Here is an 18,737-nt window from a genome sequence, read left to right as displayed (position 1 = left end):
AGTCTTACTTCGTTTCGCAATACAATTTTTTGGTATCGCATTCATTGCTTCACTCTTAAGCGAAACTGAGTTTTTTTAACCGTTAGCTATTGACCCCCGAAAGCGAGGGGCGGACGTGTAACATGGCGTAGCCGCTTCACTGTCGGCCGTCAGCGACGGGCCCGCTACTGACAGCTGCGCATTTGCGGCTGCTCCGACCAGGAGATATGACTTTACTAATGAGATGACATTTTTAAAAAAGCAAGCAAAAAATTCGAATTGGAACCCTAGCACGTGAGCTCGAAACGGCAGGGCCTTTTAGGGGGTATTTACCGCAGAGTGAATACAAACTCGGACGTGCTGGCGGAAGGAATTACGAAAAAGCTCTTCTGGATGAAGATCTATGGATAAAGTATATCTGAGGAAAAGTTTCAACGCGTTCCCACCGTTCGCATGCTCTTCTATAAACGCGAAGCAAGGAAAATTCGATATTGCCCCATATATCTATTGCGAGCGATCCCAGATTTCATTCCGCGATGTCCGGAAAAAGAAGTGACAGACATTTTAGCGGCACTCATGTAGTTATTACTGAACATTGCTTTCCTTACGTGCCGTGCGACGCTTGAAACGAGCTATCAGCAGCGTTTCTGGAACAGACGACGTCCGCCGATGAATCGCCGTCGCACTTTCTCGCTACCGATAGGCCTACACGTCACGAGCCTCTGCGGAGAGCGCGTTTTGCTGTCGAGCCGTCTTGCAGAACAGAAGCTGCGTCGGCACCGTGCATGGCATCGTGGCTTACTCGGAACGCACGCGCGAGCGCTATTTATTCAGCGGAATAATTCTTGGTCCATGATTGCGACTTTATTGGCAGCCCCAAGATCGAGCTGCACATGTTCTGACGCGCCGGCGGTGCGATTGCCGGTGATAGACGCCTCCAAACCGGAGACTTTGGCGCAGTTTGGCGCAAATTTAGTCGATATTATCAGGATGGCGCAGTAAATACAATTTGGCGCACTTTGGCGCAGTTGGCGCAGGAGTGGAATCACTGCACTTCGGTCCCTGGAACGGCAATATTCCCTTGAACAGGGGTGCAACACCCAAAATAGAATTTGGAGCAATTTTTGGAGCAGCAAAATGTTGCTTTTGGAGCACAAAAATCCAAATTTCGAGCAGGTTACGAAAAAAAACCTGAATTCTTCAGCACGGTATCCCAAATTTGGAGCAGTATAACAAAGAAGGCTTACTTTTAGAAAACAAAACAAAAATACATAAAAACCATTCAACATCAGCTAACTCGTGCACAGTGCACGCGAACACTGCTATTTCAATAAAAGCAGTGTGTTGAGCCACCCCACAGTGCGAACAATGACTAAGTACACATTAGCATTTGCAGGGCCTGTCAAATAATTCGACAGGCACTGCAACTGTTAATGTAGACCTGCGAACCTGGCAACCTCGAAATTCGAGAGATTCGTAAAGCAGGCGCAAGTTGGGGTGCCGAAAAAAGGAAACTGGCGTACGCTTTTGTCTATTGTTTCTCAAAGCCGCAGAAACACCATAAACGGCAACTCCAAGTGAGTGCCAATAATTTTTTAGACGTCAGCGATCATAGTAGTACTCGTAATTACGTGGCACATGCACAAATGAGTAATTAAGGAAACAAATGTGCTGTGTCCCCGACAGCTAGTACCTAATAACCCCTCCTAAATCTCAGTATGCTTTTTCGCAGGACACGAGTGTACTGTGGCAAAAGTGGCTAAAAAAAGTGTTCTGCGTGCAATAACCTTATGCAAAACCTGCTGCCATCTAGCGGCCGCCGTGCGCGTTTCCACCATGTTGAAGGCTCCGCGCACTCAGCATGTGCACACACGGAGCGTGCGTATCATCGTGTGGCAGCTGATAGCAACGGTGATGCCAACAAATTTTCGCGTGTCGTGTTGCTCAGATTAAGGAAATTAGGATGCTGAAAAAAAGGTTTGCAGGAAGTAACCTCAATGTTATTAGATTTCCTCGCGGCTGACGAGAAGCAGCAGATCGTTCCGTTGCTCCGGCTACTGCTTACAACTAAGGCCGTGTTTGTATACATTCGCCGTTCTTAATACAGCATCGGCACTCATCAGAGAACACTTTTTCGTGTCATGCCGGAACGAGACAGTGTTCGCACCGTGTCCTTGCAGGCACAGACAAACCGGCTTTGCGCACGAACTTCAAAGCTGCATCGCGGCTACTCGCGCATGCCTGCGCTGCTGTTGACAACATTAGCTATTAAACTGCGATCGATAACAATTACATGTTAGACAGGTAGCTTGTGCACGTCATTGATTCTCAGCGAACGGACAGATCGTGCTAGGGCGCGTTGTTTGTAGTGTTTTCAATTCTGGAGTTTAACAAGGTAGCGTTTGGTGGGATGCTTCGCATGCGTATTGCTTCACTATGCGTGTTTTTCAAGCATATACTATGTGGTGTCTGCCAAATTCAAAGAGGTGGCCCAGATGTCGTGACCGTCCCCTCTTACTTTTAATTTTATTTATAACCCAAGAAGAGCACATATAAGCTGATGCCCCATCGAAAAAATCCTGTATACACCACTGTGTGCTATGAAATATTAACAGATGCTTGTGTTTGGCACTTTTCGTATGAAATTGAAAAAAAAAAAGTGCTGTTCCGGCAAATGTGTTACACTCTACTGTGGGTGTGCTACCGTTGGTTACACGCTGAGGTAGTTTCGCAAGCGTTCAGCTGGCGACGCAGGACTGCCTTGCCGCGTTGCCGCGACAGGTTCAAATTGTAAGGTGCCAGTAGGACCTGAAAGCGGCGATGTGAACGCGAATATTCTTAGCGTATTGTGCTATTTTACGAGCACACTTAGGAAAAACATTCAATGAAATACCATCTGATCGGCACCTACTTCTTGGAACTTTAACACTTTCCATGTTCACTTTTTACGTTCGTGAGATGCGGAATTTTTTTTACATTTTAATTGTTTGGCAATTCCATACATAACATACGTCGGTGACTACAGCAGCAAAATATGTTTTGATTTCAAAAATATGAAAGAGGACAATGTTTTATTAAAAATTTGATGGACAATACATCAGGTCGACATAGGCTGTCCCATATGAAATACGCTTTGAAATGGGGTAACAGAACTTTATTACCGTCATCGCTGTGCCTAGCCATGTCGCGTGCTCAAGTCTCCCCCCAACCATCCTAGACTACATGCATGACATTCAGATAGCTAACAACACTTTATTCACTAAACTTGAAGAAAGACATACAAAATTTGTGACTATAGCACAAAGCTTCATTCTCAATGACGGCAGGCCTACATGTGACTCGGTGACAAACTTGTACCTTCTTCTCGCTGTGAGGCAGTTCTTTACACGTAATAACTGCCAACGTAATAACTATGAAATGCCGCTAACGTGCACGGGCCCTTACACACTCGTCTGAAGTTTCTATGCCTCAATTGCTTATTATCAAAGCAGATACAAGCAAGAAGTTACAGCAGCGAAAGCAATACGATTTGAACACAAGCTTCCAACACCGACAGCTTTGCAAACGTGACAGATGGCAGCAATTTTGCATAAGGTCTATAAAACAAGCATGAGGAAATTTGAGAACCACTGTCCTTTTTTATTGCGATAACAATTATATGGACACTCTCAATGGGTTTTTGCCATCATGTCCCGTATGAAGTCCAAATTGATAACATCCCCCCGCGCATAGTATGTTCTACCGCGAGCAAAAGTGCGCGAGTGCACGCGACTGAAGCCGAGATCAAACGAGCCAGCCCATCTCCATCGCTCGGACGGTGCACGGGATAACACCACTCCGCTCGAGACGCCTGCCCTCGAAGCAGAGAGGAAACAACCCACCCGTCTTGAACGAGCATGGAAAGACACGAGGGGAGGGGGGGTGCTGTCGCTCGGGCAGCAACATTGAACTTTGATTCTAAGGGCGCGAGCACTATCTCGGCAGCCATCAGCGGGCGACTACGTGTTGCGCTCTCAATGCAAAGGCACTGTGCAGAAAGAGCATCTTTCCCTGGAGCGGCCCACCAACGTTTGTAGAGTTACCCGAGATCGGATACAGAAGAGTTTGCTCTCATTAGAATTTGTTGCTATCGCATTCAATGCTTCGTCCTTGCGGTGAAACTGTGACATTTTTCTTTTCTTTCACGGGGGGGGGGGGGGGGGGGTTACGGTTAGGGTCTGCGTGTCTGTATTCGATGATCATGCTCACACTGCAGATGACCAATGCGGCCTCCATTTCTTGCTAAATTGAGAAAATTTTGAAACTGGTCAAGCATTTTGGCACAGCATGGCGCAATTTCAACAAACTTCACGGTTTTGGCTCAGCTTTGTGCAAAAATAAGGAATTGTATCAAACTGGCACAATTGGTGCAGCTGTTGCACCCCTGCTTGAACCAGCGTTTTGTTGAATTGCGCAAGATCACATCCAAGAATTAGCTGCGAGACTTGGCTCGTATAACAATACAATTTGTTGGTATCTCATTCACTGCTTCGCCCTCGAACGAAATTGATTTTTTTAACCGTCAGCTATTGACCCTGGAAAGCGAGGGGCGGACGTGTAACATAGTGTAACAACATCACAGTGGGCCGTCAGCGATGGGCCCGCTACTGACAGCAGCGCATATTAAAATCGAATTGCGGCTGCTCCGACCAGCAGGCATTCTTTTATTAATTAGATTACATTTTTTAAAAAGCAAGCAAAAAAAATTCGAATTGGGAATCTAGCACTTACGAGCTCGAAAGGGCAGGGCCTTTTAGGGGGTATTTACCACAAGAGCATTACAAACCCGGATGTGCTGGTGGAAGGTATTACATAAAAGCTCTTCTGGATGAAGATCTATGGATAAAGTACATTTGAGGAAAAGTGTCAATACGTTCTGTTCCCTCTGTTCACATGCTCTTCCATGGACACGAAGCACAGAAAACTCGATACTGTTCCATATATCTATTGCTAGCGACCCCAGATTTCATTCTGCGATGTCCACAAACAGAAGTTAGACATTTTAGCAGCATGCGTGTAGTTATTACTGAAAATAGCTTTCATTACGTGCCGTGCAATGCTTGCAATGGGCTATCAGCAGCGTTTCTGGAACAGATGAGGTCCGCCAATTAATCACCGCCACATTTTCACGCTGCCGATTGGCCCAGACGTCACGAGTCTCTGCGGAGAGCGTGTTTTGCCGCCAAGCCAACTTGCACAACAGAATCTACGTCGGCACAGTGCATGGCGTTATGGCTTACTCGGGATGCACGCGCAAGCGCTGTTTATTCATCGGAATAATCCTTGGTATGCAGCTGTGACTTTGGCGGCCCCAAGATCAAGCTGCACGTCTTGACGCACCAGTGGTGTGATTGCCAGTGATAGACGACCCAATATCAGAGACTCTGGCGCAGTTTGGCGCAATTTCAGTCAATATTATCAGGATGGCACAGTAAATCCAATTTGGCGCAGTTCATGCAGGAGTGGAATCACTGCAATATGTACAGTCGGGTGCCACTTTAGAAGGCAGCGGCATTTCCACCTCAAAGGCACATACCAGCAAGCTGCACATATGAGCATGCTTTCCAGAGTGATGTCATAACGCACACGGTCAGCAACCCTGCCGTCACGAAACATCGGTGAGTACATTGGGCGGAGGGGCTTTATCTTTGGTCGCAACGATCGGGTGCCACACTTTGGTCATCTGGGTTGGGCCTCTGCTGCCTTCTTAAGTTGTATCTCACTACAGTAAAACCTTGGTGATATGATCACGGCTGGTATGAATTTTGGTGTGACATGATTTCGTAATATTCCCTGGCCGAAATTCATTGCTTACAGTACAGAAAAGATTGGACATTCCGGACATGTTTTCGCACCGCTGCGGATCATACAAGCGTGCAAGCAACAGCAGCGGCGGTAGCCGAGCAGGCGTAGCAACAGGCACAGCACGATTTGGGTAATAAGGGTGAGATCTATAGTCACCAAGCAACCAGATACATGATGAGGCTGTGCGATCTCTCATTGGTCCTCCTGTCAAGCAGACTGAACCATTCCCAGCATGCATGCAGGGAGCAAGCGTGAGAGACAGCCAGCCTTCAAAAGACTACCTGGCCCAGCAGGTTGCTCTGAGGCATGAATTTTCGGTGATACGAATATTTCACGTGACCTCGCGGAATTCGTATCACCAAGGTTTTACTGTATAGAACACATGCAGCTGTAAAAAGAACTAAAGACATTCACAATAAAGCACGAAAAAATATGATTTAAATTACAGCAATGACTGGTGAGATATGCTATGAAACAAAGTTGGATTGCAAAGAAATGTGGACACTTCACATGCTTTCTAGCCTAAATCCCCACCAACTATCATAATAAAATATCACAAGATATTGGATTACAGTAAGCATACTAGTCAATGTTGCAACCTCTCTATGCCACGGCAATTTATTATTAGAACAATTCCCTTTTCCATAGCAGCGAGCTCAAATGTGGAATAACAGGCAGATATGGGCTATATAAACAAGCAAACAAACATCAATCAGGAAGAAGGCACTCAATGGTAGACACCGTCACAGCAACTATCACAGAGCAAATCGGCATGGTGCTGTGACTGGTCTACACACAAAATTGCGAGGAACAATTTCCATTCATTTCTAAAGGTTATATTTAGGGGTGTGCGAATATTCTATATTTCGAATATATTCTAAATTTCGAATATTTTTCGAATAGTGTTTGCTATTCAATTCAATTCGCACTGAAATTTTACTATTCGAACTTCCCAAAGACAAATGCAGTTGTCCGATTGAAAGTGACCCCTTCATATTTTTAATATGCTTCACCTCATTACACTCTTGTATTGCGGCAAAGCTGCCTTTCAAGCTCCGTTACGGTGGAACTCAGCCAAGAAACAAAGTCCGGTTTAAAATGGCCCCTAGATTTTCAATATGCTTCACCTCAACACACCCCCGTATTGCGGCAAAGCTGCCTTTCAAGCTCCGTTACGGTCGAACTTGGGCACGAGACAGTCAACATCCGTTTGGAAGTGGTCCCTAGATTTTCAATATGCTTCACCTCATCACACCCCCGTATTGCGGCAAAGCTGCCTTTCAAGCTCCGCTACGGTCGCAAATGTATTAACTCATGAAAACGCTGGTTCCGATATGGAGATGAAAAATGTGGCAGAGTTGGGGACTCAATGCTGTTTTGGACCTGAAATTTGGGCAGGAAGTCCGAAAAATCAGACGATGAAGCTTTTTAGCATCCAAAATTTCAGATGTTGTTATATATTGACGTCTACGAGGCAGATTTGGAACTCCGGACTTGAAGGGAGCACACCCTTGTCTGCCACATCAGTTGGCCTTCCACAGAAGTTGAAAGAGAAGGAGAGGCTGAGGAAATGGCATCTCTGCCTATCACGTGTAAAGTGTTGTCGGCAACACTTTGGTTGCACCAAATCGTGTACATAAATGCAATTCGGCCTCTACATTGCCTCACTCTTGATAAGAAAGACAACTATGAAATATGACCCCACCAGCGCTTCATCAACCTAGCGAAAAGAAACACTTTCATGTTGCGATCTCACAAGAATATGCTTAGGAATCCTCCCTAACTTTTTTTTCTGCAATTTCACTTCGAAGTATTCGAAAAATGTTTGAGAAATATTAGAAAATTATTCGAAATTATTCGATTCGATTCGCACTCAATCTTTATTATTCGAATACGCTCCGCACCCAAAACTTTGCTATTCGCACAGCTCTAGTTATATTGACACATTAATTCGGGAACCTTACAATCTTAAAAGTACTGCACCATTTCTGGCTTATCTCACCGTTTGTTGAATTAGGTGGAGTATCCCAGTGTTGGAGAATCCATGCATAAAAGCGTGTTGCATTCACCACTTTGGTTACTACAATGAGGAGTTGGCCTTGAGATGGCAGGTCCTCCCATACCCTGGAGTGATCTGCTCCACACAAGACCTCATGGCGATACGAGCAGCGCTTCTCTGCTGTCTGCCTTTCACAATGACCGAATGCTTTCAGATTTGGGCAGAGGGCCACCATGGGATTTGACGATGCTTTCTGCAACATATATTGTTTCAGGTGAGTATGAGTGCCTGCATGGAGTGACCAGCAAGTGGCAACACTACAGGACTGCATGAATAAGCAGCTAATGGCTTATAAAAGTCCATTCAGCAGTTCTCTAGAACCAACAAATTAAATAATTAAATTAGTAATGTACTGTTCTTTTATGTGTCATAAAACCAAAAACAAATGTCCACAAGTAACCACAAACAAACATCAGCAAGTAACTCCAACCTAACCAGAGTTTTTTAAAAATGGTCATTATACGTGCCATCATATTACACTGAACTTCACTTTCTGAATGGTGAAAACAATGTGGTGGAAACAGTTAAAAGTACTGGCCAGTATTTAAAAATGTGCCTATATTAGAGCCATTATTCTACATGAACCTTTCTACTGCAAAAAAAAATCATTTTAGCTGCGCTAAGAGGATTACTGACACATGGAGATAGCAAGAAGTCCTCTGCACATTGTTGAAGAAGTGCGAATTTTGGCTAACATTCACTTGGTTTTGTGGCAGTAATATTGCTCCAAAAGGCTAGAAACTTTACTAGTTAGTGAAAAAGAGTTTGTGAATTAAACAATGCCAGTTTTAAAATTTTGACTTTATGATTTCTGGTCTCTTAAGACCAAGCTGCCCCACCCCTCCAACAGCATCTAATAAACCAGTGTTGCCTTGTCAGCATGAATATTACCTCCAATGAACAAAGAAGTTATCAAAGTGCTCTTAGAGGTAGTGCATTTGCAAGGGCGCAGAACAGCATATTATTCGATGTATAGCAAGCTCATCTAATTTTCCGTGAAAAAAGCACAAATTACGTAGGTTTTACCAGAGTGTTCAAACCTGGAGAATTATTTTCAATTTAATTCCTATTTAAAAAGACACTCATTCACTGCAAATTAGCTACCAGAATAGTAACAACACAAACATTTAAAATGAAATGCACTAAACTAATGAACCTCAGCTGCCCAAAGTGACTTCATCAAACTTAGAGCACATCACACCAATCAGAACTCACTGCTTGCTCCTCAACAGCAAGCCTTGCAAGTCCATCTGGAACATTGGTGCCTAGCCTGTTCAGAAACTCCACAAGCTGTACAGAGAGACTGTGGTTGTTGCTTGAAAGTATCATGTGGGCCACAGGCTCTTCAGGAGTAGAGACGGCACCCTATAATGAACAAAATGTTTAAACAACTAGTTATTGCTTCACTTTAAACTAGAATATTGTTAATGCAGTTAATGGTACATGTAACTGTGGTTCCTTTCTAAGGTTTTTCTTCCAAGCTAAGTCAACAGTAACATTTTAAAAACTAGTCAACCTACAATGCTTTTGAAAAATAATCATGAACACATTTGCAGGCAAGCGCTTGAGAATGTCACCAACTATGATATGTTTATATAGCAGGCTTCCACGACTACACTTCCCCAAAACAAGTACATTCAGAACAAGTCCTACCGATGGACGAAGCAGAGAAAATACAAAAAGAGAACAAGAAACTAGACGACTGGACAAATGCCACTTGTAACGCATGTTTTGCCCAGTGGGACACCAAGAATTTTTTTTTTACATCTCAGAGCTTTCAGACACGGTTCCACCAATTTCGATAATGTCAGATGTTGAAACGTGAAGACTTTCTTTAGCTTACACGTTTAGAATATTTTTACTGTGGGCGGTGAAGCCATGCTTTATGATGTTTTGGTGCCGTGTTCAGTGCTACCTTTCGGTACCTGACTTTTTTTTTCTGTGCTGCTATTCAGCATAATTTCCTGAAATACCTATGACTCAATAGCAAATTTATTTCTCTTCTCAATAAGGTTTTGTATTGTTGTGTTTGAAAAATTTGTAGAGGGAAAAAAATATAACTGTGTAACCTCATGGAATAATGCAGTTTTCACTGGGCCAACAAAAAGAAAAATTTGTAACTCGTACGCTTGTTGAGCTAGATCATTCAAACTTTCCTCTAATATAGAAAGCTGCTGAGTAAATGTTTTCTATATCTCAGATTATTGTTCGTTTTTTTTTCTTTCACGACAGGGGCATAAGATTAAAAATGTTGCATGCAATGTTCAATAAATCTAGTTTTTAATAATAAATATTCATGCATATTACACCTTAATACGCATTTTTCAAAGTAACACCATTAAAAATTATAATCACTTACCTTCACATTGATATATAGCATTCCACTGTATCTATCATATTATTCGTAACAAAAAATACTAATTACTAAAACATACCAAATGTGGCCAATTTTCCCACGGTCACGAAAGAGTTAAACATAGCGCCAATGACATCCCTCTGTTAGCAAAAGTAAGGCCTCCGAAATCAGCTTTAGTTGTCACAATTGCATTGGTGTCGATTCGTCATTGTTTGTGCTTTCTGTGACCTTGTCGCGCAGAATTTTAACAGCGAAGCTGTTCTAGCACGACGTAAAGTGTCAACCCTGCCACTATCGTCATCATAAACGGGTAGGTGCCACAGAGTTTGAGTAACTCCCACTACTCACCACTACGGCGTGGCCTGTAATAATTCTGATGGGTGAGAGAACGAGTACAGAGAGAGAGAGAAAGAAAGAAACAAAGGGAGAGACGGAAAGATATAAAGAAAGAAAAAAAGTCTTGCCGAAAAAAAATTCTTCACGAGGCGGGATTCAAACCGAAGTACCCTCGATCCGAAGGTGAGCGTCCTAACTGCTCGGCTATTGAGGCACGCTAGCACAGCATAGCATATAGCCTTGTATAGTATAGAGTAGCAAGGGGGTGGGAAAGGGAGGGAGCGTGAGGAGGAGAGATGTGATGGTGAGGAGGAGGGAAAGGAGGTGATGAGAGAGTAAAGCATAGCACAGAAAGAATGAGAAAGAGAGAAATAAAGAGAAAGAAATGCAGAAAGAAAAAGAAAGAGAGAGAACATCAACGAAAGAGAGAGAAAGAAAGATAGAAAAAAAGAGGACGCAAGCGTCACGTTGTCTAGCGACCAGATACCGCACCACCTGGCCAAGCCGCGCATGCACAGTAGCAAAGCCACGCCCACCGACAGACATTGCGCGCAACCTCCACTCTATAGTGCACAGCCTGGCTGTGCCAGATCGTGTCCATAGAGTCATGGGACATCCTAAGAAATTGCGGACTCCCGAGGAGGAAGCCGCACATCTCGAAGCTAGACATGTCGGTCGATGGGGGGTACGAGCGGCGATGGGCCCGTGCTTCGCTGTGCCAAGCTTTGCGAAACTTGGTGCAAACTGCCCGCATTTTTTTACTTGTGAGTTGTCGCAGTATTCCTGCAAGTGTGCAGCACATGCTTACTCTTTAAACACTTGCAATTCTTGGTGCCAATGAAATCACATAGAATGATCATGCTTCTGTGGATGACGCCACTCTTTCTCTGTGGTTCTATCCATTGACGAGATCGTGGCTGTATGTGCCAACACATGCAGCAGGGATGAAGTTTAGGAGTAGGGAGAAGTCCATGGGAGAAGGAAAAGGACTGTGCCTTTGCAAGCGCACTAGACGACATCATGCAGCAGTATGTGAAGTGATGCCGCATTATTTCCGCTAGCTGCTTCTAACATTAGCACATAGCTAGGGGTTTGCGAAGCTGTGGCGGCTGTGACGCATTGAACTTTGGCATTCAGCTTGGTAATACATGAAAAATTGTACGTGTGGACTGGCAATCTCCTTCGAATCAATCACTGCATGTGTTTCAGGTGTTTTACTTTGCCAGGACTAATGGGCCCATTCGAATTATCCGTTGGTTTGAATTATACAATTTCAAATTAAAGAGCTTTGACTGTACTACTAATAAAAAAGCATCCAGGTGACAAAAACTGCCACATTAAAAATGTTCATCATTACGGGAATATCCAATAAACTTGCCTCATCCTTGAATGAACGCATGCGGTCAGCAAGGACGGAGAAGCGAAAGCCAAAGTTGTACTTGGACAATTCAGGTACGTCGTAATGGATAAGAACAGCCGCGTCATGAATGTTGGCCAATGGCAGCATGTTGTCTTGAGCCACAAGGACAGGCATGATGGTCTTTGGACGCTCAGTATTCCATTCGCTTGTGATTTCTGTACATTTAAGAATAGCAAGAAAAAAATATTACATACACACAGACATACAGAGCTTGTGATACCTTCAGTTGCAATCAGGTATATTCATCCATAACTTATAACTGCTCACTATAAGTTCATTTGCTTACCTGCCGAGATTTTCATAAATTTGTTACCAGCACTAGCTTTAAATGCAAATAATAAAATAACATAACATTAAGAGTTTTAAACTTAACACACTTTTTTTCTCGAATTTCACGCACCAATATAGTGGTGGGTAAATAGCTAAAGAAACATAGCAGAAGTTCAGGGGAAGGTGGAGGCTTGAAGAGATGAAAAATACTTAAGCAGGGGGTGTTCCTAGCACCAACGTTCTGACAAGTGATCTTGTCTTTTCTTCAAGGCATAACTGCTTTGAAGAAATCAAGACAGAACAATTCCAAAGATTACAAACAACTACCAACCACTCACTGTACAACCACACAGTCTCCTAGCTCATGCGCCAGAATCAGGTAATGTGAACTATTTTCTTATGGACACTGAACATGGCCACAAAAACATTGATGTCATCCACCACACCAAAATTCACCAGAACCCTGACATTCTTCTCACTCAGGACAGATTACACACTAACTATTCAGGTATCGAAGTAATTTGCAGGAACATTAAGTATAGAATAAGGAATGAATTTAACGTTAGTACGCAACCAAGGACACAATCGAACGAACTGTCCCAAGAACCAGACAAATATGCTCCACAATTTGCCACCACTAGCTGCAAGACACATCCCACTGCAGTAAAGACACAAGAAGCATCCACTTGTATGGTGGACATGGAACCAACACCATCAACAAAACAACAAGCAGAGCCGACAAATGCAGGCACTACCTTCATGCAGACACCCACATACGCTAGCAAAAAACAAGATACACAAACATCGGGCCAGACCTCACCACAAACACAAGGGCAGCAAGAAAATACTACCTGTAAACGGTTCTCCCTGGAGGTCTGCCCGCAACATGCATAATGATTGACCAACAGCAAGGGCAGTACAGGCAACTAACTGTAAATCTCGTTCTTTCCTTCAATCACGCAAACTAGCCGTAAAATAAACAAACTACAGACTGCATTTATGAAATATTTAAGCTACATCAAAGAAAGCAAAAATCCTGGAAGGTCTGAAATGTGTGCTGGGTACCATACCGCCAAGCTTATTAACAAAATAGAACAGTATTTTAGAAAGTGACTCTTTGTCATTATTAGATATTTTAAAAAAAGCATAGTAAAAATCAGCTTATTTTAATAACTGACAAACTTAATAACATTAAACAATCTGCACAGGAAACTGTGGGACTTTTGCGATTTGTAGAACATAAAGAAACAAAATTGTTAACCAAAGAGCAGTGCAAAAAATGCTCATGCTATGAGCTGTGCACTTAATAATATGATAAACACAGCAGAAAGAACCATTACACCAATCCAACATCCAGAACACAGCAGCAAGGTAGCAGACATATAGCAGAGCTTAAATACAGTCAGAATAGGTCTTCTCAAAGGTGGCTTTACATTCTGCACCCCAAACAATACAGTGAATGAGCATGAACTACACAGAGAGAGAACAGAGTTTTCAAGATGTTTGCACATCAAGGATACAGAAGATGCAGACAATGATGCTCTACGACCGTCAAGCACTGGGACACCAGGGTGCAGAACAATGCTAAGAGTTAGATAAATACATAAAACAAGTTTCAAGGGAAATTCTGAGCACAACCAGAAAGAGTCACAAGCTGAAGAACTGAACTTATGGAGAATACGACAATTTGAAACAACTCACAGACAGAAAGAATATTATTATAAAAGCTGCTAACAAAGGTGGTGGTATAGTAATCTGACGTACAAAAAAAAAAAAAAAGATAAAAAAGAGGCTATCAATTAACTCAGTAACAACACCCATTATCGAAAATACTTCCGACCCAAATCATGTGTACAGTAGAATTTCGGTTATACGAATTTCGAGGGGGAGCAAAAACATTTGTATCCCCCAAACTTTCGCATTGCCAAAAAACTAGCAAAATCCGTTTCCAAACCACAACATATACACAAAACATTTATTTCCGTACAAAGAACTCGCGTATGTCTTTCTGGGACAACCGTGAACCGACCATTAAGGGATGGCGCAGCTGGCTGCCGTAAATGCACACATCAAGGCTTCACTTGAGGCCAACTGAAAACTAAGTGCTCCATCATAGTCATAAGCGGACGACAGAAACTCCAAAATGCTTCATGCCTTTTTACCAGTCTTGGGCAGTAACTAGTTACTTTTTTTCAGTAACTTATAACTGTAACTAGTTACTTTGAAGTTAGAGAAACTTGTAACTGTAACACTGTTACTTTTTTGCACAGTAACTGTAACGGAAAATACCGTTGCAGTTACTTCTTTTTATAAAAAAAATTATCCAGCAGCAGCACCCGTTAAAGACAGACGTTAAACGCTTTCCACCTTTTCCAACTTCCTTCTTTACCATATCCTCTCCACCATTCAACTTTCCACAATAGCGCTCCCCTCGCAGTTTAGGAGAGGAAGTCTCTAAGAGGTTATTTTCCCTATAGATGACCGAGGTAGGACGTTGGTCTTTAACGCAAGTTCAAGTTGACTTGTAAGCTACATATCGTATATCAATCACTTTGCAGCGAAACACCTTGCTAAGTTCACGTCCGCTTTTTTTTTTCAGCATATAGATCCTTTTTGTCACTTGAGCTTCTAGCTCTGTTCTTCGTGTATCGGTGAAGCATTAGAATGCATAGTCTCCTTTGTCCATGGATCCAAGCTAATCGTGTTTGACAGGCAGCTAGAAAGCAGCATCGCGCGAAACGGCTGAGAGCCAGCAATACCGTGAACTAGCAATTTTTAAAATAGCAATACCACGAAGCAATTTTTAAAACCTCTTCGGAACTTAGAATAAAGAAGATCAGGGGTGCTATGCAGGATGGTCTGAGCTTCTCGGGCACATGAGTTTGCTAGGAGCTCGCACTACGGCGGTCATGACATGAAGACAGTGCGGAGCACGCGATAGCAGCGTTGATGAAAACGGCTACAAGAACGAGCATGGCGTCACAAACGCATGTGCAGCATTTGCGGCGGTTTTCAAAGAAACACCGCATGCAAACGCATCAGCGCTGTCACTCAGTCCACATTTTGACAGTGCAGCGACGTCAGCGTGATTGTAGCGCTATCTTTTTGCCAACTGATCATTGCACCTCCCACGGGCGTGTTCGTGGGCGTTCAGGGGTGCAATAGCCGAAACAGGATTTGGAGAAATTTTTGGAGCAGCAAAATGTTGCTTTTGGAGCACAAAAATCCAAATTTGGAGCAGGTTACGAAAAAAAACTGAATTTTCTAGCACGAAGTCCCAAATTTGGAGCAGTATAACAAAGAAGGCTTACTTTCAGAAAAGAAAACAAAAATACAGTCAACTGCCGATTTTTCGGACTCCCTAGGGACCGCGAAATCGTCCGAAAAAACAAGTTCATGCTTTTTTATTCTGCTCAAACGGTCAAATCGCCACAGCCACGTCCGAAATAGCTTTAATGCCCCCTCCCCCCCTCGTACTATTATCAGGCATTTTGGTGCACGCCCAGGCTCTCGCAAATACATTCGGTACCTGCCGCGAACCCCGCTTAACTACGTACGTGCCAACCGCCACTTTTGCATCTCCTGATGAGCGCCGCTGATAACAGCAAAGCGCGGAATAGATTACGGCTATCTTGCAAGAAGCGTTTGTAAACGATGACGCGGAACACAAAGACTGTGGCGGAAGAGCGGACAACTCGTCCGGCTTTCCCCGATGTGTGTGCGCATGTAAACATGCGCACACAGATCGCCGAATTGCCGCCGATACGCAGCATTTGCTGCCGTCTCAAGCCGACCCTTTCTAGTTGTGTGCAGTACATCGCCAACTAAGCTGACGCCGTCACTTTACTGTTGCTCTATCGTACGCACGCATTTATTATGAAAGGGTTCGTGATGCGCACTTAGTTCCTGACCGCACACGGGCGCAATGGCGAGCTGGTTTCGTCCGCGAAGGCAACGCGTCTATGCGGCGCACTTAGCGGTCTCGCACAAAGAGGCAGCAGGAATAGCGGCCCGGTGCATTTGGGTTCTCGCCTATTAAATGCGTGCAGTACGCATGCAACTACGCTAGGCCACGTGCACTACCGAGCAGTTAACTGAAGATGCTTATCGTAACGGTTGTCAGCGATTAAGCCGTACAGGCACGTTTGTCAGCTGCCGCCATCACGCCTTCGTGCATTTCCGCTGCTTATCCGTAACATCGCCGCACGGCGCCGCGATAGCGGCCCCTTTGAATTTCTCGTCTACTTCACCCCATAACGCTTCGGCATTGCGGCAAAGCTGACTTTCGGACTCTGCTACAGATCCGACTCGCGAAAGCGCTGCTTCGAACCTACGAGATGAGAGACGCGGCAGTGGTGGGGGCTTCAAATAATGCATTTCAGACCTGCAATTTGGCCAGAAAGTCCGAAAAATCGGACGCGGAATAGCTTCAGCGTCCGAAATTTTGGGCGTTCTAATACATTAAAGCCTATGGGGCTGGTGACGGTGCCGTGAAAGCGTCCGAATTTTCGAGCATGTCCGAAAAATCGGCAGTTGACTGCACGCACAAACGATTCAACATCAGCTAACTTGTGCACAGGGCACGTGAACACTGCTATTTCAATAAAAGCAGTGTGTTGAGCCACCCCACAGTGCGAACAATGACTAAATCCACATAAGCATTTGCAGCGCCTGTCAAGTAATTCGACAGGCACTGCAAATGCTAATGTGGACCTGCGAACCTGGCAACCTCGAAATTCGAGAGTTCCGTAAAGCAGGAGCAAGTGGGGGGTGGCGAAAAAATAAAACTGGCGCACGTTTTTGTCTGTTTCTCAAGGCCGCAGAAACGCCATATAATGCAGCTCCAAATGATTGCCAATATTTTTTTAGGCGTCGGCGATCATACTAGTGCTTGTAATTGCATGGTGCGTGCATGAATGAGTAATTATCGAAGAAAATGTGCAGTGTCCCTGACAGCTAGTACTAATAACCCCTTCCAAATCTCAGTATGCTATTCTGCAGAACACCAATGTACTGCGGCAAAAGTGGCTTAAGAAGTGTTCTGTGCGCAATAAAACAAGCATGAGGAAATTTGAGAACCACTGTCCTTTTTTATTGTGATAGCAGTTATATTGACACTCTCAACGGGATTTTGACGTCATGTCCCACATGAAGCCCAAATTGATAACATCGCCCGTGCATAGCATGTTCTACCGCGGGTAAAAGCCCGCAAGTGCAGGCGACGAACACGGCTGAAGCAGTGATCAAACGTTGGCAAGTTTTTTTTTAAGGAAACCACTTGCATTTTGATGGCAGGAATTGGCAGGGAGCATTACCTACAGCTACACTGCTTATCAATTGGCTTTTTGAGGTGTGTATAATTTTTTTGTAGTCTGCCTTTCACTGCTCTGACTGAAATTCCAATGCTTGAGCTACTGCTCACTTGTGACAGCCCCCCACCTCCCAAGTGCAATGGTGTGTTTTGACTGAGCTCCAGCTGATTCATGACTCAGCAAAATACCCCCCTCCCCTAACATGAACCAAACTCTATACAAGGCCTCTACTCCCCCCCTTGTTTTATTTTCTTCATTTATTGATGTGTTGTCCCTTACACACTCCATTTGACACACACCAGCCTTTTAAAACTGCCTTTCCCCCCCCCCCCTTTTGCACTTTCCCTTTTCCTCCTCCACTTATGTGGGTGGGGGAGAGTGAGCAAAGTGTACAGATACATAAAGCTAAGGAAGGCAGTTTCTACCTTGAAGAAGACTAACTATAATAATTGTTGGGGTGTACGTCCCAATAACACGATGTGACTAGGAGAGACGCTGTAGTGGGCGACTCCAGAAATTTCAACCACCTGAGGTTCTTGAACGTGCACCTAAATCTAAGCACACGGGCCTCTAGAATTTTGCCTCCATCGAAATGCGACCGCGGTGGCCCGGATTCAATCCCACGACCTTTTCGTTAGCAGATGAGCACCATAACCACTAGACCACCGTGGCGGGTCGCAAAGAAGTCGTGACCACCGGTTGAAATGTTGGCTCCAACGACACCCCTTGTTCAAGGATTTTTCTTCTTTAAAAACACACAGAGCATTCAAAAGTACTTGTGACCACTGTAGAATCTCACCCCACGTCTTCGCCATTGTAAGCTCATCATGTAGCAGCAGGCAATAGACACACGATGACAACAGCAACCGATGCAAAGAAATGGCTGATTTTCTGTCGGCAGTGCACACAACAACTTTTCGACCCTGGCTGCCTTCCACAATTCCTGAAAAAAAAAAAAAAGTAAGGACACATGCCAAAATTTAAACGTTTCATATAAAGCATGAAAAGAGAACTCCAGTTAAATGTCGACATAACGAAATCAGTAAAATTGCAATTTACTTTGTTATATCGAAACTTCACTACAGAGAAGCCAAGCTGGGCCAGGTGTTGCTGCTACCCGCAAGCAACCAGCATGCCATCGCTGGCAGGTGGATTGAACCA

The 18,737-nt window shown here is 44.0% G+C and overlaps 1 protein-coding gene across 1 annotated transcript in view; it reads right to left on the bottom strand.

Annotated features, from left to right (window-relative positions):
* Window positions 1–18,737, bottom strand: part of LOC119374170 (putative ATP-dependent RNA helicase TDRD12) — a 177,804-nt gene that overhangs the window by 73,848 nt on the left and 85,219 nt on the right. Inside the window, exons 18-21 of the mRNA XM_037644234.2 lie at window positions 18,376–18,519; window positions 11,953–12,149; window positions 9,098–9,247; window positions 7,826–8,075 (exon numbers count right to left, since the gene is read on the bottom strand). Coding sequence (XP_037500162.1) covers window positions 7,826–8,075; window positions 9,098–9,247; window positions 11,953–12,149; window positions 18,376–18,519 — 741 coding nt within the window. The remainder of the gene's footprint in view (window positions 1–7,825; window positions 8,076–9,097; window positions 9,248–11,952; window positions 12,150–18,375; window positions 18,520–18,737) is intronic.

Source organism: Rhipicephalus sanguineus, chromosome 1 (genome assembly GCF_013339695.2).
Source record: "Rhipicephalus sanguineus isolate Rsan-2018 chromosome 1, BIME_Rsan_1.4, whole genome shotgun sequence".
Classification (NCBI taxonomy): domain Eukaryota; kingdom Metazoa; phylum Arthropoda; class Arachnida; order Ixodida; family Ixodidae; genus Rhipicephalus; species Rhipicephalus sanguineus.
This window is presented reverse-complemented; position numbering and strand designations above follow the sequence as displayed.